Consider the following 23,381-nt stretch of genomic DNA (forward strand, 5'->3'; position numbering starts at 1 on the left):
CAACAGTTTTTACAGTGTCTAACAGTTGATGTGTGGTCTGGTTAATTTTATACATGACCTTCTATGTTCACTGCAAATTCACTAGCAAGCTTATTTCTTTCATTGGCAAAATAACCTTTCCTATTCATACCACAGTTTGGTAGAATTTTCTGTTATTGCTCTAAGCCCTGGAACATCTCTATCATGCTCATCCTCTTCTCTAAATATTTAAGATATGCAAGAGGACACTGAACCTCTAAACTGTGTTTTGTCCATCACAGGTTTATTTGAAACTTTCCAAAACTCCCAATATCTCCTGTCCATAGAGCAGCTGGAACAGTGAGAACCCAGTCAACTCTTATGGCACTTTGTAAATGTATATTATGGCACATGACAAATGTATATTAGTCAAGAGTCCCAGTCTGACCCCAGTTTGAAAACACTAATAGTTCAATAACTAAGCAACCACTTGAAATAAATCATAGCAATTACCTTAAAAGCCATCAGAGAAACTTTATTTACCTTAAATCTTCAAATACAATTTCATGACCAGCTGCCTCTCATTTCTTGTGAGAATGTGAGGTAAACCACTATTATACCTTTTAACTCTACCAGGACAGAAAATTCTCATAAATCTCATTGAAATAGAGCTCCTATAGAAAAGATGTAGTAATCTACATCTTATTGGTAGGTTTGGGGATGTTGAGTCTGAATCTGATTGTTTGGTGTTGTGGTTTATATGCTGTGTGTATTTTTCATTCAGGGTGTTTACACGGCATTTTTTTAAATGTTGGGTGTTAAAAAAGCAAATTCTAACTGCAGCACCATTTTAAGGTGAAAAAAAGTTAGCAAATAAGAAACCATCTGCATCCTCTTAGAGTTGACTGGGAAAGCCTGCTTCATGACCAGCTGCCTCTCATTTCTTGTGAGTTTAAATGCTTGAAATGTGTTTCAATGTTGGACTTAAATCATGGAATAACTGTGTTTTGCCAGTTTATCCAAAATATTCTGCAGTTAAAACATTAAAAAAAATGAAATAATGATATGTAAATAATAATAAACGATTAATTATAAATGATAAATCTAATGCACTAGAAAGGGATGAAGATTATTATGCTTTATTTAACATGCATAGTGCTGTTTAAAGAACCCAAGGGCACTTTTGAATTTAAGGGAAATAAATACTTTTCTTATAAAAAGTGGATATAACCAGAATAGATTGAGATAGATCATGCAAGTCTTTAAAGGTTAGCAGGAGGTTTTTGTGTTGGCGGCATTGTGTGATTCAACACCAGAGTATATGTTAAAGGATGGGATAGATATGAATAGACTTCTTAGTGGACACCAATATTCTTGCTGCAGAAATTGGACGTATTGAAGAGGACAAAGTTTTTTGGTTGGTACAGCCATGGAATAGAGTACTACAGTGATGTAATCTAGATCATTCAGAGATGATGAAGGCATGTATAAGGATCTCAGCAGCTTTAGGGTGAGTACAGGGCAAAGTCGGGCAACGCTGCAAAGATGGAGGAAAGCAGATTTCATCAGAGCTTTAATAAAAGTAGAAAAGGGGAGGTATGAGTCAAATGTAACACCAAGATTTCACTCAGAGGGAAATGGGCTAACTAGAGTGTTACCAACTGGAAGGATGTAATTTAGAAAGGTAGTTGATTTAGTACCAACAATTTAGGTTTAAGTATTTAGATTTTAACCAATTACGAATATAAGACAAAAGAAAGGATGTAGGGAATGATTTTCTGGGTTTAATGGGGCAACTATTTTTTTTGTATTTTCAACATAGCATGATAATTTTTCAAAGGGGCAGCATATAGATACAAAAACATCATCAATTTAATCCTGGAATAACACTAGTAAGATTCTGAATAAGCCAATATCACTGAAATAAACAATTAGTGATTAACCAGAAGAAGCTGGATAATTCTTAAATCTAGAACTTTGATGTTGTGGTATCAGGATCTTCTTCAGTTTTTGGAGTATAGGTTGCACAGAGAGTTCGCCACCACTTCACATACAATAGCCTCACCTTGAAAGTAGAAGAATAAAAAGAGTAATCAGAGTGTGAACGAGGAAAGCGTAGATTATATATATATATATATATAATGTTTTATCAACATATATATATATATATATATATATATATATATATATATATACAATTTGTTGTAACAATGCTTCCTGGCAATAAATCTAATACCATTGGAAAGCCTGTTAATTTCCCTTTTAGATGGTTTCACATTTGTAAGGAAGATGCATTTGTGGGATGAGCAGTAGGGCTGAGTATGTGGGTTGCGCCCCTGAAAAATTTGCCAAAACTTCTCTGCCAATGCCTAACAGCTTATTCTGTGTGATGGTGTGGGATGGCATCTCCCTCACTGGAAAAACGAGGCTTGTCACCATTGGAGGCAATCTCAATGCAGAGAGACATCATGATGACATTCTGCAACCAGTGGCAATTCCATATCTCCACCGTCTGGGACCAAAATGTTTCCTCCTTTAATTTATGAAAGCGCTCACCACCACAGAGTCGGATTTATCAGAGACTACCTCCAGAATTTGGGAGTGGAGAGGATGGAATGGCCTGCCAGCGTCCTGACCTCAACCCCTTTGAACAATTGTGGGATCAGCTTGGGCGTGCTATTGGTGCCAGAGTGACCAACACAACCATGTTGGCTGACTTGTGACAAATGTTGGCTTAAGAATGGGATGCCATCCCAAACCAGGCGGGTGACCAACATGAGGAGGAGATGCCAGGCTGTTGTGGCTGTGTATGGTTCTTCCACATGCTACTGAGGCTCCTGTTTGTTAAATGAATAAATGGTTAAACTGTCAATATGTCTTGTTTCTTCAAATTTCAATCATCCAGTCCACCACACACCAAACGAGTCAATGGTAGAATAAGCTGTTTGGCATTGGCAGAGAGGATTTGGCAAATTTTTCATGGGCGAAAGCCACATACTCAACTCTACTGCTCATCCCAAAAATGCTCATCCCACAAATGTGGCACCATTGAAAAGGGAAATTAATAGACTTTCCATTGTGTAAGATTTATTTCCAAAGAGCAACAACAAAGAAATAATCTACCAAACACAAATTTCCAATTTTCCAATGAACCTTGACAAATAATTCTAATCTTCTGTTACTTCAAGTGTTTTTGGGACACATACAAATTTATGCTAGGATCTATGAAATAGAGAGTATAGGAATATAATGTTGATAAATGTAATACTACACAGTGTTGGAAGTGTTTTTAATGTATTCTTTTCATTTAATCATTGCTATATTTATGTGAATGTTTTATTAATTCCTCATTCATAATCCTAGCACACAGCTAGTAACAAGTTAGTTTTGGGGTTTGTTGAGAAATGGTGGGTCAGTTGGATTGACCCTAAGGTGGAGCAGGTACAGACTGACCTCTTGGTTGAAGACACAGTGGATGAGGAAGATGAATGTTCCCTGCTGGGAGTTGAGGAGCAGGAAGATAATCTCCAACACCTTACTGCAGCCTGTGAAGAACCCAGGGACCCAGGAGCAGCCGAGGATGATGAACTGGATCATGGTTTTCAGGACCACACTTTTAAAGAGTTGCTGGTCACGCTCAGTTCGTTTGGTTTTCAGACTTTCACTCGTCACTTTTTTCAGAGTTGAGGTCATGATGATCAAGATGCTCAGGAAGAGAAGTGTGTTGGCCTGACAAAAAGAAAAAAAAAATTTGTTCTAAAAAATCTTTGTTGCTCCCCCTTCTGGGCCAGTAAGAACTGACACATACAATTCTTATTACTAGTCCAACCAATCACTGGGCAGGATGCCTTAATTATCTGTCCAATTATACCTTGTGGAAATGTCTAATTAGTGCTACAGCTACAATATTCCAGTACTTTCCTCGGTCCTATATGACCCTCTTTCAGTTGGAGGAAGGAGATCTTAAATCACAGCAAGACCTCATGTACGGTGTGCTTCTGTCTGTTCATGAGACTGTGAGGGGACTGCTCTCAAAAACCAAATTAGAAACTTAAAATGTATAATATATAATGTACATATATAATTATATAAGATATAATTTACTTACAATGAGAATGAAACACACGGGCCCCAGAAAACTCCACAGAAAGTCTTTATTTTTCTTAAGCCAACATCTACAATGAAACACACACACACACACACACACACACACAATCAAGTTCCTAAACCTGAGACCTGTTTTATTTTAGTCATTTTGATTATGTCTTTCTCAAAATTAACTCAATTAACTGAACTCCACCCCTGATCAAAGAGGCCCCACTCCACACTCACTGTTCACTGCCGTATCCATCAGGAACCAGTCCAGCAGACACACCCACCACAACCAGAGGAATAATGTATCCAACCAGCACCAGGTATTTCCAGTTAAGCCCCTCCTTCTTTGATCTTAACTTAGTGAGGTTCTTCACATGGATGAAGAGCAGCACAGCTTCAATGAACATCCACACAAAAGCAGAGAGGAAGAGGAAGTGTAGAACACCTGCCAGCACTGCACACAACACCTGGAGAGAGAGAGAGAGTGAGAGAGAGAGAGAGAGAGAGAGAGAGAGAGAGAGAGAGAGAGAGAGAGAGAGAGAGAGAGAAGCACACATGAGGCATGCAGGTCATTAAAGCAAGCCTAATGCAGGCTGTAGTATCCCTAAAAAGGTAATTCCACTCACCTGCAGAGGTTTTATGTAACGCAGGAATATCTGTGTGAGCAGAAAGAGGAGGTGAGCCAGCAGCAGGGTTAAACACAGGTTGATCAGAGCGGTGTTGGTCAGTCTTGTGTTCCGTTGATAATTAACAAAGGTCACCAGGGATAAGGTCAGGAACACCATCCCCACTGATACAGCTAGGATCCCAATCACCATCATCACAGTATTATTCTGAAAAACAACACTCAGGAAACTGTTATAACAGCCACTACAATGCTTCTTTCTAGAGTTGATATATGGCACATGGAATTATATTATATAATAATTATTATTATATATATATTATATGGCACATTTTCATGGGGTATTTAAGTCCCTGATTGGTGCAGGAACTCTCACTTCAGTCCTCCTGACTCCCTGGAGCATCCTGGGAGATAGACTAAGTGTTACACTTAGAGTGAGAAGGGATGGCATGACATTCTTAAAGAATAAAAAAATAAATACACTTTTGACAAAAGCAGCTTTAATCCAGTATTTGATTCCTACTCGGTCTCTTAATTATGGAGCTAGGTTAGTTTTTGCTTCATTTAGTAGCTGCCTTTTGGTCTTTGTCTCTGTGTGTTTCTCTAGTGTTTAGTAGAGTGCATCTTTGCATCTCCAAACATTAACACAAAGGTTAAAAGGTTTCACCTGCTCCACATTTTTAGTGGGCTTGGGCTGGTGATGCAGGGTAGCTCTAATGTTCTTATAATCTAATGCTCAGAAGTCCACATTGGTGACCTTCACACTTAGGCACACTTAATTTTTCTGTAATGTTATTTCTCCTGCTTTATCTTAAATGTATTGCTGTACGTACAACTATAGTTGCTCTTACTTCATCATCTGGGCACTGTCCTATCTGCATGATGAGAGCAAAGGAGGACAGGCGAACACAGGAACACACACTGTGACTGATATTGGACTGGAGCAGGTCACAGCCATCTTTAGTCCATGTAGTGTTGCTCCAGGACACACAGGAGGGTTTACTCTCAGAGATATCTTCCTACACAGAAGAGAGCAGTCATGAGTCTCTTATACCATGCATTGTTAGAATTCTTGTAGCAGCTGGTAAGTCGAGGAATCAGTGTTCAATTGTGTTTGTGGATCACACGGACCAAGCTGATCTTGAGAGATGGGAGGAGAACTGAGAGAAACCTGGGGTGGGGTTCAGTAAGACAGGCACCAAAAGAACTCCTGAGTACAATGACATCAGCCACTCAGAGGCTTATTGGAGATGCTGAATTTGTGAATGTTGTTATGCTATTCTTGGTAAGACCAATGTCTGAGGAGCTGAATGTTGTGGTCAGGGAGGAGTGCAGAATACTTCACCATTTCTAATCCATGACCTGTTCTTAGAGAGAGTATGTGTAACAAGTGAATGTGGAACCGGTGATGTGGGTTATTCTGCACTGTGGAGGCTGTAGAGAGAAGTGGTTTTGCTGAGCTGGGCTCGTCTTGGTTTATATCATGAGATCTGTCTCGGTTATGGTGGCATCTGTTATGCAATATGAATTGAAGGATACTGAGTGGTGTCACAGAGCAGTGTTCTCCCCGTGTCTACGTGGGTTTCCTCCAGGTGCTCCGGTTTCCTCCCACAGTCCAAAAACACACGTTGGTAGTTGGATTGGCGACTCAAAAGTGTCCGTAGGTGTGAGTGAGTGTGTGAGTGAATGTGTGTGTATGTGTGTGTCTATGTTGCCCTGTGAAGCACTGGCGCCCCCTCCAGGGTATATTCCCGCCTTGTGCCCAATGATTCCAGGTAGGCTCTGGACACACCGTGACCCTGAACTGGATAAACGGTTACAGATAATGAATGAATAAATGAATATTTAAAACGGAATAAAATTGAAATGAAAGCAGATCCTGAAATTGGAAACAGAACGTGTGTGTGTGTGTGTGTGTGTGTTTACCTGCTGGTGTTTGAAGGTTAATGTAACAGGCTCAGGCAGGCGTTCTGTGTTTTTGTTACTGACACAGACTGTCACCACTGGAGACTTGAGGTTGTAGTCAGAGGCTCTGCCTCCAGCATTTGTTTCCTCCAGGACTGAAGTGTTGAGAGTTTTATAACTGACCAAACCCACGTAGGCAAAACCTGAGGAGAGTGTCCGGACAAAGGGATTAACTCTGTTTCTGTTCTTTTTTCAAATACTTTTTCTTCCAAAATGAACACAGTCTATGCAGTGTTTCTACAATGAATTGAATATGTGTGTGTCTGTGTAGGGGCAGCATGGCGGCGCAGCACGACTCAGAAGTTTCCATAGGTGTGAGTGTGTGTGTTGCCCTGTGAAGGACTGGCGCCTCCTCCAGGGTGTATTCCTGCCTTGCACCCAATGATTCCAGGTAGGCTCTGGACCCACCGCGACCCTGAACTGGATAAGCGGTTACAGATATTGAATGAATTGTGTGTGTGTGTGTGTGTGTGTTTACCTGGATACTGTTCCCCCACTACAGTTTTCCAGCTGATGTTGAGATGGATATCACTGGTGTTTAAAGTCACACGGCCAGCGGGTGGAGTCACATCCTTTTTCACCGCAAGCCATATCTCTGTGTGGAAGAAATGTCATGACAACAAGGAAAATCAGCCCCATGCTCCACCCACTAACTTGTCTTTTCATAGCAACAGTTGCTAGGTTGGACAATGAGAAACAGAAGAACACAGTCCAGCTTAATTTGTGTATGTGTGTGTGTGTGTGTGTGTGTGTGTGTGTGTGTGTGTGTTTGTGTGTGTGTGTGTGTGTGTGTGTGTACCTGAGATGTTGTTTTCCACTCTGGTGACAGACTCGTTGAGTTGGGGTCCGATGAGACGGAGTGTGTTCTCCATTACTCCAAGGAACTCACTCAACTTGGAGCGGTCACTGATATTTCCACTGGACACAACCTCATCACTGATCTTCATCAGGTCCTGAATCACACCACAGGGACAAAGCTGTGTGAGATCTGTGTGTGTGTGTCTCAATATCTTGTACTGATGTGTGTAAAATATGGGAAGTTTTTCTAGCTGTGAAATAACTCAGCACATATGGATTAAAGCTCCAGTTCTCAGCCATGCTCCAGATGAACCTCCTGTCCTGGAAATGTCTGTAATTTCCTGCTTGAACATGACTACATCAGCTCAGACACAGTGATAGGGGTCAGATGTGGTCAGGAGCAATGAGAACACATAACAATCCAGAACCGATGACTGCACTAGTGGACTGTACTGCTGAGCTGGTATCCTCTGTTTATTTTTTTTTATATTTAGGTCACTGTACTTGAAATGGCCTGCAATAAATCTGCAATAAATAATGAGGCTTGTTACCTGCAGTAAAGACTCTCCTGAGAGCTGTGGAGCAGTGTGATTTCTCAGAGACTCACAACTCGACACAAACAGACTCAACAGTTTACCCACTCCAGCCTGAGAGAGAGAGAGAGAGAGAGAGAGAGATAGAGAGAGAGAGAGAGAGAGAGAGAGAGAGAGAGAGAGAGAGAGAGATTGCATTCTTGAGTGAAATGTGTTTGAATATTTGAATAATTATTTTTAATTTTGAAGTAAAGACAGAAATGTGAACAGGTGATGATTTACCGTTGTGGGTGTGGTGTTAACTTTATCACACTTCAGTTCTGTGTAAACACACACACACACACACACACACACACACACACATCAGATCAAATGTATTATGTATACCCATGAGATATGTATATATATATATATATATATATACACATTGGCCCAGAAACTACTTGTTTTTTTAGCGTAATCTATACTTGTGCTCCAGAGTCTTCTGCCACTTCTCTTATCTGTGCATTTGCTCTGGTTGTTTCCGTAGTTAGTGTATCCAGGATCACATTTACAGCTGTAGCTGCCTGGTGAGTTCATACAGGTTCCATATTCTCCACAGATTTGTTCCTTACACTCATCAGTGTCTGAGAGGGAGAGAGATGTTTAAATGGTTTAGCAAACAAAATTAACCAAAAAAGGAGATACCTATTTTTGGTGTTTTTTTGAATATGCCAGGTTTGTGAAGGTGTAATGTAACTATGGGAACATGGCCTAAATTGATCCGTTTTCTGAAACAAACCTTGACAATGAAAAATAATTTACACTAAAAAAAGACCACTGAGCTGGATGAGGGTTAATGGGTTAATGAGGGAGTTGTAAATTTGTAAATATGAAGAAATCAGCATGAGTAAGAAGCAAAGTAGTGCACTGAAACAAAATGACAGATTCCTCAGTGAAATAATCTTAAATCAAGTTAATAAACTGAATATTTTTAATTATAAGTTTGATATGAGCATTGTCTAGACGAACTGAATTGGTGTATTTCACTTTCTTTCAATGATTTTATCCAAGGGAAATGTCTCATGTCACTGGGAGCTCATTGTTCTCAGTCATTGAAATGAGACACTTTCACTGGATAAACTTAATTAAAACTAGCAGAATTGTATAGAAACAAGTTGAATCTTGTTACAGTATTTCACCACAGTCTCACAGTGAGAAATATTAGAAACACATATATATATATATATATAAAATATAAAATAATTTAATTTCACAGGACATCACTCCTGCAGTGTGTTAGTCTCCAGCTCCAGCCCTACAGGCCCTCACCAGTGCAGGGGGAACTCTTGTTGCCTTGGTTCTGGAAGCCCTTGGGGCAAGTGCAGATGTAACTGCCAGGTGTGTTATTGCATGAACCAAAGGGACCACAGGAATTCTTCAAACACTCATTAACATCTGTAATGGACACACACACACACACATTTTTTTTATTGCAATATTCTCCTGTACTCCAAATTCTATCTATAATATTCTCACTACAAAAATATATTCTATTAAATATTTGTTGTCTGTGTCATTAAACACTTAATGTGTTGCTAGTTTGAGTGTGAACATGTAATTCTATTAAATTTGCCACAGTTCCACCATCACCACCACCACAACAACAAAAACAACAACAACAACCAGTATTCCACTCGCCAAAGCATAGGTACAGATTCAATACCCAGAACAGTACATTGTGTACTCTAAAACTCTAAGTATATCAGGGTTCTTGAAAAGTGCTATATGAATATAATCTTTTGTCTTATTATTAATAATCATTTTACAGGTATTTTTATACACAATTCAAAAAGTATACATTTCCTGAATTTTTCATTAAAAAGATATTCCCTTAAACATAGTGCCACGCCCTCGTTTCGTCAAGTCTGTTTTTCCGGCCATGTGCTCTTTTAGCACATGGCTATGTTTATTGTTATTCTAGTCCCGCCTTTGTTCCGCCTCCTGGTTCGTCACCCTCGTTATATGTTTAAGGTATGGGAAGCCGTTCAGGAAATAATTATAGCGTTCTTTGTACATATATATTGGTTTATGGAGAAACTACTTGGTTTAATGGCACATACATTGGTTTTAAACTGTTGGTTTGTATATATCGGTTTGTGAGTATATATTGGATTATCAGTTTATACATTGGTTTCCTAGCATATTTATTGGTTTGTATGTATTCGTTTGTTGGTATATATATTGGACTCTCAGTACATACATTGGTTTTTGAGCATATACATTGGTTTTCCAGCGTATATATTGGTTTGTTTATATCAGTTTGTTGGTATATACATTGGTTTGTGGGCGCATATATTGGTTTTTTTATATCGATTTGTGAGCATATATCGGTTTGTGGGCACATATATTGGTTTGTATATCGATTTGTGAGCATATATCGGTTTGTGGGCGCATATATTGGTTTGTATATCGGTTTGTGGGCATATATTGATTTGTTTATATTGGTTTGTGGGCATATATCGGTTTGTGGGCATATATATTGGATTCTGTGCTGCATGGTAGAAATTTGCCGCTCAGTGCTGTTCAGCGAGTAGCCTGTTTTGATTGTGCTGCGCGGTTTTAATGAACCTCAGTTTGGACAAACTTTTGACATATTCCAAATAAAACCGAGTGGCCCGGTGACCGAGCTCCGCGATTATAAATACTAAATAAAGGTCATAATAAAGATAACAAAGCTCAGACTAGCCGATTGGATTACGTTCTACAACAATGTGTTTTCTACGACGCTGAAGTTAGCTCCTGATTCGCAGAGCCGCGGTGAACGAAAGGGACTGTTCGATGTGTACATAATGCTGCGCACATTGCTTTTAACGCTTCATGGACTAATGAATAGCGCTAAATACAGGAAGTAACAAACTGTTTACCCTCACAACACACAAAACAAGCCATAAACATGTACGAAATCTTTTCTTTGTTCCTTTACTCAATCAACGTTTGGTTTGTTTATATGATACTTTAATTTTAATCTGGAAACGTTGCATATTAAGCAATTGTGCACCAAAAAACAAAATGAATGTGAAACTGAGATTCTGGAGGGAATTTTAAAGTTTTAAAGTATGAAATCATTTCTGTCAGGCCAGGCTAAATCCATGTTTTCCTTACAGGGGGAAATTGTCTTAGGATGTGTAGTTGTGCTGGCTCAAAGTGATTAAGAACCTGACAGTCCCCCCAGAAACTCAGCCTCACATTTATTATTATTTTTTTATTTTTTTGTACATAATTGCTCAATATGCCATATTTAAACATGTGTTTAACATACCTACTATTTATTTGTTTTATAATGTATAAAAATTCTTTAAAGTATTTTAAACTGCAGAGACCTTTAGTATTAAATAAACAAACCAAACGTTGATTGAGTAAAGGAACAAAGAAAAGATTTCGTACATGTTTATGGCTTGTTTTGTGTGTGTGTAAAATATATGCCCCCAAACCGATATAAAAAAACCAATATATGCGCCCACAAACCAATGTATATACCAACAAACTGATATAAACAAACCAATATATACGCTGGAAAACCAATGTATATGCTCAAAAACCAATGTATGTACTGAGAGTCCAATATATATACCAACAAACCAATACATACAAACCAATATATATGCTAGGAAACCAATGTATAAACTGATAATCCAATATATACTCACAAACCGATATATACAAACCAACAGTTTAAAACCAATGTATGTGCCATTAAACCAAGTAGTTTCTCCATAAACCAATATATATGTACAAAGAACGCTATAATTATTTCCTGAACGGCTTCTCATAGTTTTGTCTCAAGTTGTGTCATGTTGTTTATCTCCCGTTTCTAGTCCGGTCATGTTTGTTCCCTAGTTTTGTCGTTTTGTGTATTTCCTGTCCCAGTAGTTTAAAATCCTCGTTTTGTTGTTTCCTTTGTAGCTTGTCTTCATTTTGTTATATCTTTTGTTATATTAAACTGTCCGTGTTTTAGCAAGTGCGTCCGCCTCAGTCAGTCCGCACCCCCGTGAGCCTGACACACAGCAATAACATTAAATTAATCAAAATAATAATAGCTTACCATATAATAATGACAAGTATTATTTTCATGAGTATTCCAATATAAATAAAAAAATACATTAATACTGTAAAAGTCAGAATGCAGCTTGTAGTTGCACTTTGTTAAAAACAAGTTAAAATGAAATTATGACAAACTTGTGTCTAATTTACATCATAACCCTGGCCTAACTGTGAAGGACTGGCACCCACTCCAGGGTGTGTTCCTGCCTCACGCCCAGTGATTCCGGGTAGGTTAAGGTTTACAGACAATGAATGAATAAATGACCGCCAGTCTGAACCACATGGAGTGAGGAGGCTCTCAGGTTGTGTATCATTTCCAGCAGTTTGTAGACACTCACTCGCACAGTGTTTCTTCAGAAATGACAGGAATTAATAAAGAGATTCTACTCAGTGAAGAAAGCTGAGTGTTACACAGTGCGGAGTGATGTTGGAACATAGCTGTGAATTGATGGAATTCAGTCAAATAAACACTAATGAGTGAAAGAAGAGAGGAGTCTGTGTTAGTACAGCTCAGTTTTAGCAGAAAGAACATATTTCCTCTTTTTCTATGGAGCCATTCATCTGCTCTGGCCTTTTTTCAACTGGAGAAACAAACCACGAAAAGAAATGGAACTTCCTCTTTGAGCTAATTTTATACGTCTGAATGTTCTTATCAGATTCCTGTGAAATTCTCCTGTCACTCGGTCCTACTCTGTTTCTCCAAAATAGTCAATATGAAACAGAAATCCAAAATGTCTTTAATTCTGAATCTATTTTTGTACAGTGATGTGGGAGGCATTAGACAAGATAAATTATATTCTTAACTGAACAGGTATCACTTTCTGCTACTTTCTGGAAGCCAGGTAAACACACACACTCATATGATCTCAGAGTGTTTACACACTTGGTGTTGGAGTTGTTGGAACAAGGCTCGTCTCTCTGACATTCGTTTATATCTGAAACGTGGAAGAGAGATGGTTTAGCTGGTCAGGCATCATTAACTTAACCAAGCAAGGCCAATCCGGTTGACTAGCATGACCAGCGTGACCATGGAGGCCGACCTGCATATTTTCCACAATGTAAAGGTTGTAGTGTGTTTGTCAGATGTGTCTCTGTGCACTACAAATGATGTTAGATCTATCTGTGATATGGATGTGTCACAGTAGCATAGTGTTGCATTATCAAATTATGATAATTCAAATGAAACTAAAGGTTTCAGGACACTGAAGGTTGTAGTGTGTTTGTCAGATGTGCCTATACATTACAACTGATTTTAGATCTGTATATCATATGGATTTCTGACAGTAGCAATTCATTTTATGAAGAAAAGAAAAACATTAAAACTGAACTGAGGCATATTTTCCTAAATAAAATGAGTAGTTTGTTGGTAGGATATGGGCAGCATGGTGGCGCAGCAGGTAGTGTCGCAGTCACACAGCTCCAGGGGCCTGGAGGTTGTGGGTTCGAGTCCCGCTCCAGGTGACTGTCTGTGAGGAGTTGGTGTGTTCTCCCCGTGTCCGCGTGGGTTTCCTCCAGGTACTCCGGTTTCCTCCCACAGTCCAAAAACACACGTGGCAGGTGGATTGGCGACTCAAAAGTGTCCGTAGGTGTGAGTGAGTGAGTGTGTGAGTGAATGTGTGTGTATGTCTGTGTTGCCCTGTGAAGGACTGGCGCCCCCTCCAGGGTGTATTCCTGCCTTGCGCCCAATGATTCCAGGTAGGCTCTGGACCCACCGCGACCCTGAATTGGATAAGCGGTTACAGATAATGAATGAATGAATGAATGGTAGGATATGTCTTCTGTGAACCACGAGTGTTAATAGTGTTATATTAGAGACATAAATATATATATACAATATAAAATGATTTAATTTCACAGGACATCACTCCTGGAGTGTGTTAGTGTTAAACTCCAGCCCTACAGGCCCTCACCGATGCAGGGGGAACTCCTGTTGCCTTGGTTCTGGTAGCCCTTGGGGCAAGTGCAGATGTAACTGCCAGGTGTGTTATTGCATGAACCAAAGGGACCACAGATAGAGGAATTCTTCAAACACTCATTAACATCTGTAATGGACACACACACACACATTTTTATTGCAATATTCTCCTGTACTCCAAATTCTATCTATAATATTCTCACCACAAAAATATATTCTATTAAATATTTGTTGTCTGTGTCATTAAACACTTAATGTGTTGCTAGTTTGAGTGTGAACATGTAATTCTATTAAATTTGCCACAGTTCCACCATCCCCACCACCACAACAACAAAAACAACAACAACAACCAGTATTCCACTCGCCAAAGCATAGGTACAGATTCAATACCCAGAACAGTACATTGTGTACTCTAAAACTCTAAGTATATCAGGGTTCTTGAAAAGTGCTATATGAATATAATCTTTTGTCTTATTATTAATAATTATTTTACAGGTATTTTTATACACAATTCAAAAAGTATACATTTCCTGAATTTTTCATTAAAAACATATTCCCTTAAAGTATTCACATGCTAAAATTAGGATGTTGTTAATTCGGCTATTGATTTTTACCCCGTCTGTATAAATATCACCTAATGTCTTTATACATATCACTAGCTAATAGGTTATATTAGATATATATATATATATATTTATATATATATATATATATATATATATGTATATATATATATATATATATATATATATATATATACACGATATGAAATGATTTAATTTCACAGGACATCACTCCTGCAGTGTGTTAGTGGTAAACTCAAGCCCTACAGGCCCTCACCGAGGCAGGGGGAACTCTTGTTGCCTTGGTTCTGGAAGCCCTTGGGACAAGTGCAGATGTAACTGCCAGGTGTGTTATTGCATGAACCAAAGGGACCACAGATAGAGGAATTCTTCAAACACTCATTAACATCTGTAATGGACACACACACACACACACACACACACACACACACACACACACACATACACATTTTTCATTAAAAAGAAATTCCCTTAAACATAGCAATAACATTAGATTAATCAAAATAATAATAGCTTACCATTATAACCAGTATTCCAATATAAATAAATACATTAATTAATTAATAGTTAATTGAGTCTGCATTACTGTAAAAGTCAGAAAGCAGCTTGTAGTTGCACTTTGTTAAAAACAAGTTAAAATGAAATTATGACTGAGAGAATCTATCATAGTTTCATGTCTCATCATGTTCCTTATTTCCTTGACCATCACCCTCATCACACCTACCCCTCCTCTCACCCCTATTCTTCCTCCTATCCCTCCCCTGATTTCCATTTTCTCTCACCTTTCCCCCCCTTCCTCTGTCTTACATGTTCTTCATCACCCTCATTCTACATACCCCTCCTCTCACTCCTCGTCTTCCTCCAATTCCCTTCCCCCACTACTCCAATGTATATAAGGCCCTCCTAAAATATTTGGTGTCAGACTGGATTGGGAACAGACTAGACTGGCAACAGTCACAGACTGGATTGGGAACAGACTAGACTGGCAACAGTCACAGACTGGATTGGGAACAGACTAGACTGGCAACAGTCACAGACTGGATTGGGAACAGACTGAACTGGTGACAAACTGACCAAGCTGTGCCCGTGCTTTTCTGCATGCACGTGAAGGAAACCTCCACCTCTGAACCTCCAGTTTCTAAACCTCAGATCATCCTGAGATAGACTGAGATCATCCAGCTGTACTCATACATGGTCCTGTGTATGTGTAAATAAACTCCAGTCAACACCGAACTCCAGTCTCCTGACTCTCCTATGCCGAATTTCTAACAGTTGGTGCCGTGACCCGGATGGCATACTGAATCCTTCTTGGTGAGTAACGCCATCACAAACTAAAGAGAAATTCTGGCAGAACCTTCTCCTATGCAGACTAGGATATAAGGAATAAGAGTCAGTAAAATTATCCTGAAATTGTAACTGTGTTGTTACTGTTATCCCCTCAGGTGAGGGAAGACCAGTAGTTTGTAACTGTTGTTACTGTTATCCCCTCTATATGAGGGAAGACTGGTATTTTATAAGTATTTAGATTTTCTGATCAAAAGAGGCCTGTTTGTGTTTTGTCGAAACACTGGCGTGTCACTGGTAAAAACCTAACGTTTTGTGGCTGTTTTATATTCTTTGATCAAGAAAGATCTGTTTGTGTTTGTTGAAACACTAGTGTGCCACTGGTAAAAACGTACAGTTTTGTGGCTGTTCTCCTATACTTTGATTGGAGGAAAACAGTACTTAAAGTTACTTTTAACTATTGAGGGAAGCTTTTGCTTTGTTTGTTTGTTTGCTTGTTTTGTTGTGTTGCCTCACCATGACTTCAAATGGCCAAAATGCTCATAAATATTGTAAAGTCTCCTGGAAGCCTATTAACTATAGAAATAGCACATTAGTTAAGGGTGGGACTGAAATGCCTCAGTGGACTGAACCAGATTTTGAAAAGGTAATAGACAGCATAGTCAATAAGCACATCAATGAGCAAAAGAGCAGTCAGTACTTTTTATCTAAAGGCTTTTCTGCAGACACAGAATGGAATCTTGAAGAATGTAGATCAGCTTTAGGATATGGTATCAAACATGACTCTGCTAAAGAGTGCCTTTATGTCATTAAGCAGTACTGGAAGTACAAACTGAAGTCCATGGAACATAAGCTAGGAGAATCTGAGGAGAAGATCTCTGAACTAGCTGATGAGTGTAAAAAGCATAAACAAGCTGCTATTAATGCACAGAAAACCTGTGAAAAACTTCAGAGATCACTGAAATCTCTTGAACTGAAACATGCCAAATGTAAAAGTCAGTCTTGTCCTTCACCAATAGGCCATCTACAAAATAAGTGTTGTTACTCGGATTTAAATCCTCCAGCAACAGCCAGATTGTGTCCACAAATGGTTGCAACCAGCATGGGTGTAGAGACTGACTATTCTGATGGCAGTGACCATTCATCTTCTGAAGAGGACTCTGAGCATGGGTTAAGTACTAGCAATGGTAAAGTGATTGTCAGAAGGAAAGCTGAAATGAGGCCAGTTACAATAACATCCGCTGAGGTACTTCACAAGAGAGGTGAAGTTAATAAAACCAGGCTAGACATTGGCCATGTTCCTTTAGATGCAGCAACCCTGGACAACCTGTCCAAGGAGTTTAAACCTCCAAAGCATATGGGTCTTGAATTTATAGATCTCATGCAGAAAAAAAGAATGCTGTACTCTTTGCACCCCAGTGATGCTGTGGCCATAGCAAGCCAAGTCCTTAACTTAACAGACAGCAGACATCTTGCTAAAAAGGTGTCGGATGATTTGGGTGACAAAGGTCAGAACATTGAAAAAGGCTGGAAAGCTTTCAATGACTGGATTAGCAACAAATGCCGCAAAACTACTGATTGGGGCCAAATAACTAAATGCAGGCAGAAAAAGGGAGAATCAGCTGCAGATTTCTGTGAAAGGTTTGAAAGAGTTTTCTTGCGTCACTCGGGTATAGATACATACAATAGTGGCAACTTTGATGATACAACTGAAGGTCCTCATTTTACACAGCTGGTAGAATCTTTGAGACCAGATCTTAGACAGGCCCTGGTGACATCACTTCCCGACTGGCGTAATGTTAAATGGGGTAAAATTAAAAGTGAACTTGACAGGCTGGACCTTGACTTAGAACCAGGCCATGTGACAGCTTCCATACATGTCCTCTCAGAAAAGAGTTCTAACTCAGGTTCCAGTAAGAAGGTCCCTAGCCATAAGATAGAGTGCCACTATTGCCATAAAAATGGTCACTTTGCAAGAGTCTGTCGCAGAAAGCAGGCAGATAACTCCAAAAAGGGTGTGGGGGTGAACATGGATCTTAATGGTTTTTCAAAGGGCAGCACAGCAGGAGCTCCCTTTGAGGGAACTTCACATCAGCATTTGCCACTGATAATTAAGATAATGCTTGGAGTCACAGAGCAGTTGTCTTTGATATCCAAAACTCTGCTAGGAGTCACAGGGATATCAAACTGACCAACAACAGCTTAAGATCATCTGTGTTCTATAAACTTTCCAGAATCTTAACATTACTTGAGGACACAGATGAAGAGTTCACCATGTTTTTCAGCAAACATGCCATTAATGACCTTCAAGTTAATGATTCCCTGATGATATAAACTATTGTTACCTGAATAAGTTTGATATATTTAAGGCCCTCTTAGGTCTTGAAAATTTTCTTACACTGATATTTCCAAAACCACTATATGATCTGTTTAACTTGGGTAACATGATATTGTACTCCTTTAGTGCAACAAACTTTTTCCATTTGGTCCTGGTGTCTGGACCAAAGGGGGAACATTAGTTAAAATAAAGGCAGGGCTGTAGGTAGCCATAAATAAATACTGGTCAAAGGGTTATGGTTCGTAAGGGTTATGGTTAAAGGTTGTGGGTTCGATTCCCGCTCCAGGTGACTGTCTGTGAGGAGTTGGTGTGTTCTCCCCGTGTCCGCGTGGGTTTCCTCCAGGTACTCCGGTTTCCTCCCACAGTCCAAAAACACACGTTGCAGGTGGATTGGCGACTCAAAAGTGTCCGTAGGTGTGAGTGAGTGTGTGAGTGAATGTGTGTGTATGTCTGTGTTGCCCTGTGAAGGACTGGCGCCCCATCCAGGGTGTATTCCTGCCTTGCGCCCAATGATTCCAGGTAGGCTCTGGACCCACCGCGACCCTGAATTGGATAAGCGGTTACAGATAATGAATGAATGAATGAATGGTAGGATATGTCTTCTGTGAACCACGATTGTTAATAGGTTATATTAGAGACATATATATATATATATATATATATACAATATAAAATTATTTAATTTCACAGGACATCACTCCTGGAGTGTGTTAGTGTTAAACTCCAGCCCTACAGGCCCTCACCGAGGCAGGGGGAACTCTTGTTGCCTTGGTTCTGGTAGCCCTTGGGACAAGTGCAGATGTAACTGCCAGGTGTGTTATTGCATGAACCAAAGGGACCACAGATAGAGGAATTCTTCAAACACTCATTAACATCTGTAATGGACACACACACACACACACACACATTTTTATTGCAATATTCTCCTGTACTCCAAATTCTATCTATAATATTCTCACCACAAAAATATATTCTATTAAATATTTGTTGTCTGTGTCATTAAACACTTAATGTGTTGCTAGTTTGAGTGTGAACATGTAATTCTATTAAATTTGCCACAGTTCCACCATCACCACCACCACAACAACAAAAACAACAACAACAACCAGTATTCCACTCGCCAAAGCATAGGTACAGATTCAATACCCAGAACAGTACATTGTGTACTCTAAAACTCTAAGTATATCAGGGTTCTTGAAAAGTGCTATATGAATATAATCTTTTGTCTTATTATTAATAATTATTTTACAGGTATTTTTATACACAATTCAAAAAGTATACATTTCCTGAATTTTTCATTAAAAACATATTCCCTTAAAGTATTCACATGCTAAAATTAGGATGTTGTTAATTTGGCTATTGATTTTTACCCCGTCTGTATAAATATCACCTAATGTCTTTATACATATCACTAGCTAATAGGTTATATTAGAGACATATATATATATATATATACACAATATAAAATGATTTAATTTCACAGGACATCACTCCTGCAGTGTGTTAGTGGTAAACTCAAGCCCTACAGGCCCTCACCGAGGCAGGGGGAACTCTTGTTGCCTTGGTTCTGGAAGCCCTTGGGACAAGTGCAGATGTAACTGCCAGGTGTGTTATTGCATGAACCAAAGGGACCACAGATAGAGGAATTCTTCAAACACTCATTAACATCTGTAATGGACACACACACACACACACACACACACATTTTTCATTAAAAAGATATTCCCTTAAACATAGCAATAACATTAGATTAATCAAAATAATAACAGCTTACCCTTATGACCAGTATTCCAATATAAATAAATACATTAATTAATTAATAGTTAATTGAGTCTGCATTACTGTAAAAGTCAGAATGCAGCTTGTAGTTGCACTTTGTTAAAAACAAGTTAAAATGAAATTATGACTGAGAGAATCTATCATAGTTTCATGTCTCATCATGTTCCTTATTTCCTTGACCATCACCCTCATCACACCTACCCCTCCTCTCACCCCTATTCTTCCTCCTATCCCTCCCCTGATTTCCATTTTCTCTCACCTTTTCCCCCCTTCCTCTGTCTTACATGTTCTTCATCACCCTCATTCTACATACCCCTCCTCTCACTCCTCGTCTTCCTCCAATTCCCTTCCCCCACTACTCCAATGTATATAAGGCCCTCCTAAAATATTTGGTGTCAGACTGGATTGGGAACAGACTAGACTGGCAACAGTCACAGACTGGATTGGGAACAGACTTGACTGGCAACAGTCACAGACTGGATTGGGAACAGACTAGACTGGCAACAGTCACAGACTGGATTGGGAACAGACTAGACTGGCAACAGTCACAGACTGGATTGGGAACAGACTGAACTGGTGACAAACTGACCAAGCTGTGCCCGTGCTTTTCTGCATGCACGTGAAGGAAACCTCCACCTCTGAACCTCCAGTTTCTAAACCTCAGATCATCCTGAGATAGACTGAGATCATCCAGCTGTACTCATACATGGTCCTGTGTATGTGTAAATAAACTCCAGTCAACACCGAACTCCAGTCTCCTGACTCTCCTATGCCGAATTTCTAACAGTTGGTGCCGTGACCCGGATGGCATACTGAATCCTTCTTGGTGAGTAACGCCATCACAAACTAAAGAGAAATTCTGGCAGAACCTTCTCCTATGCAGACTAGGATATAAGGAATAAGAGTCAGTAAAATTATCCTGAAATTGTAACTGTGTTGTTACTGTTATCCCCTCAGGTGAGGGAAGACCAGTAGTTTGTAACTGTTGTTACTGTTATCCCCTCTATATGAGGGAAGACTGGTATTTTATAAGTATTTAGATTTTCTGATCAAAAGAGGCCTGTTTGTGTTTTGTCGAAACACTGGCGTGTCACTGGTAAAAACCTAACGTTTTGTGGCTGTTTTATATTCTTTGATCAAGAAAGATCTGTTTGTGTTTGTTGAAACACTAGTGTGCCACTGGTAAAAACGTACAGTTTTGTGGCTGTTCTCCTATACTTTGATTGGAGGAAAACAGTACTTAAAGTTACTTTTAACTATTGAGGGAAGCTTTTGCTTTGTTTGTTTGTTTGCTTGTTTTGTTGTGTTGCCTCACCATGACTTCAAATGGCCAAAATGCTCATAAATATTGTAAAGTCTCCTGGAAGCCTATTAACTATAGAAATAGCACATTAGTTAAGGGTGGGACTGAAATGCCTCAGTGGACTGAACCAGATTTTGAAAAGGTAATAGACAGCATAGTCAATAAGCACATCAATGAGCAAAAGAGCAGTCAGTACTTTTTATCTAAAGGCTTTTCTGCAGACACAGAATGGAATCTTGAAGAATGTAGATCAGCTTTAGGATATGGTATCAAACATGACTCTGCTAAAGAGTGCCTTTATGTCATTAAGCAGTACTGGAAGTACAAACTGAAGTCCATGGAACATAAGCTAGGAGAATCTGAGGAGAAGATCTCTGAACTAGCTGATGAGTGTAAAAAGCATAAACAAGCTGCTATTAATGCACAGAAAACCTGTGAAAAACTTCAGAGATCACTGAAATCTCTTGAACTGAAACATGCCAAATGTAAAAGTCAGTCTTGTCCTTCACCAATAGGCCATCTACAAAATAAGTGTTGTTACTCGGATTTAAATCCTCCAGCAACAGCCAGATTGTGTCCACAAATGGTTGCAACCAGCATGGGTGTAGAGACTGACTATTCTGATGGCAGTGACCATTCATCTTCTGAAGAGGACTCTGAGCATGGGTTAAGTACTAGCAATGGTAAAGTGATTGTCAGAAGGAAAGCTGAAATGAGGCCAGTTACAATAACATCCGCTGAGGTACTTCACAAGAGAGGTGAAGTTAATAAAACCAGGCTAGACATTGGCCATGTTCCTTTAGATGCAGCAACCCTGGACAACCTGTCCAAGGAGTTTAAACCTCCAAAGCATATGGGTCTTGAATTTATAGATCTCATGCAGAAAAAAAGAATGCTGTACTCTTTGCACCCCAGTGATGCTGTGGCCATAGCAAGCCAAGTCCTTAACTTAACAGACAGCAGACATCTTGCTAAAAAGGTGTCGGATGATTTGGGTGACAAAGGTCAGAACATTGAAAAAGGCTGGAAAGCTTTCAATGACTGGATTAGCAACAAATGCCGCAAAACTACTGATTGGGGCCAAATAACTAAATGCAGGCAGAAAAAGGGAGAATCAGCTGCAGATTTCTGTGAAAGGTTTGAAAGAGTTTTCTTGCGTCACTCGGGTATAGATACATACAATAGTGGCAACTTTGATGATACAACTGAAGGTCCTCATTTTACACAGCTGGTAGAATCTTTGAGACCAGATCTTAGACAGGCCCTGGTGACATCACTTCCCGACTGGCGTAATGTTAAATGGGGTAAAATTAAAAGTGAACTTGACAGGCTGGACCTTGACTTAGAACCAGGCCATGTGACAGCTTCCATACATGTCCTCTCAGAAAAGAGTTCTAACTCAGGTTCCAGTAAGAAGGTCCCTAGCCATAAGATAGAGTGCCACTATTGCCATAAAAATGGTCACTTTGCAAGAGTCTGTCGCAGAAAGCAGGCAGATAACTCCAAAAAGGGTGTGGGGGTGAACATGGATCTTAATGGTTTTTCAAAGGGCAGCACAGCAGGAGCTCCCTTTGAGGGAACTTCACATCAGCATTTGCCACTGATAATTAAGATAATGCTTGGAGTCACAGAGCAGTTGTCTTTGATATCCAAAACTCTGCTAGGAGTCACAGGGATATCAAACTGACCAACAACAGCTTAAGATCATCTGTGTTCTATAAACTTTCCAGAATCTTAACATTACTTGAGGACACAGATGAAGAGTTCACCATGTTTTTCAGCAAACATGCCATTAATGACCTTCAAGTTAATGATTCCCTGATGATATAAACTATTGTTACCTGAATAAGTTTGATATATTTAAGGCCCTCTTAGGTCTTGAAAATTTTCTTACACTGATATTTCCAAAACCACTATATGATCTGTTTAACTTGGGTAACATGATATTGTACTCCTTTAGTGCAACAAACTTTTTCCATTTGGTCCTGGTGTCTGGACCAAAGGGGGAACATTAGTTAAAATAAAGGCAGGGCTGTAGGTAGCCATAAATAAATACTGGTCAAAGGGTTATGGTTCGTAAGGGTTATGGTTAAAGGTTGTGGGTTCGATTCCCGCTCCAGG

At 39.4% G+C, this 23,381-nt stretch overlaps 1 protein-coding gene across 1 annotated transcript; it reads right to left on the reverse strand.

Moving 5' to 3' along the window:
* Positions 1-1,039: 1,039 nt before the first annotated feature.
* Positions 1,040-14,019, reverse strand: LOC136686637 (adhesion G protein-coupled receptor E3-like). Its single transcript, XM_066660537.1, has 14 exons — positions 13,968-14,019; positions 9,286-9,411; positions 8,442-8,600; positions 8,257-8,294; positions 7,993-8,088; positions 7,443-7,596; positions 7,122-7,238; positions 6,605-6,786; positions 5,530-5,697; positions 4,680-4,886; positions 4,291-4,520; positions 4,067-4,133; positions 3,412-3,687; positions 1,040-2,023 (listed from the first exon to the last, which is right to left on the reverse strand). The coding sequence occupies exons 3-14, from the start codon at positions 8,551-8,553 to the stop codon at positions 1,928-1,930; spliced, it is 1,743 nt and encodes a 580-aa protein (XP_066516634.1). The 5' UTR covers positions 8,554-8,600; positions 9,286-9,411; positions 13,968-14,019; the 3' UTR covers positions 1,040-1,927.
* Between the last annotated feature and the right edge of the window lie 9,362 nt (positions 14,020-23,381).

The sequence above is a fragment of the Hoplias malabaricus genome, chromosome 2, assembly GCF_029633855.1.
Source record: "Hoplias malabaricus isolate fHopMal1 chromosome 2, fHopMal1.hap1, whole genome shotgun sequence".
Lineage (NCBI taxonomy): Eukaryota > Metazoa > Chordata > Actinopteri > Characiformes > Erythrinidae > Hoplias > Hoplias malabaricus.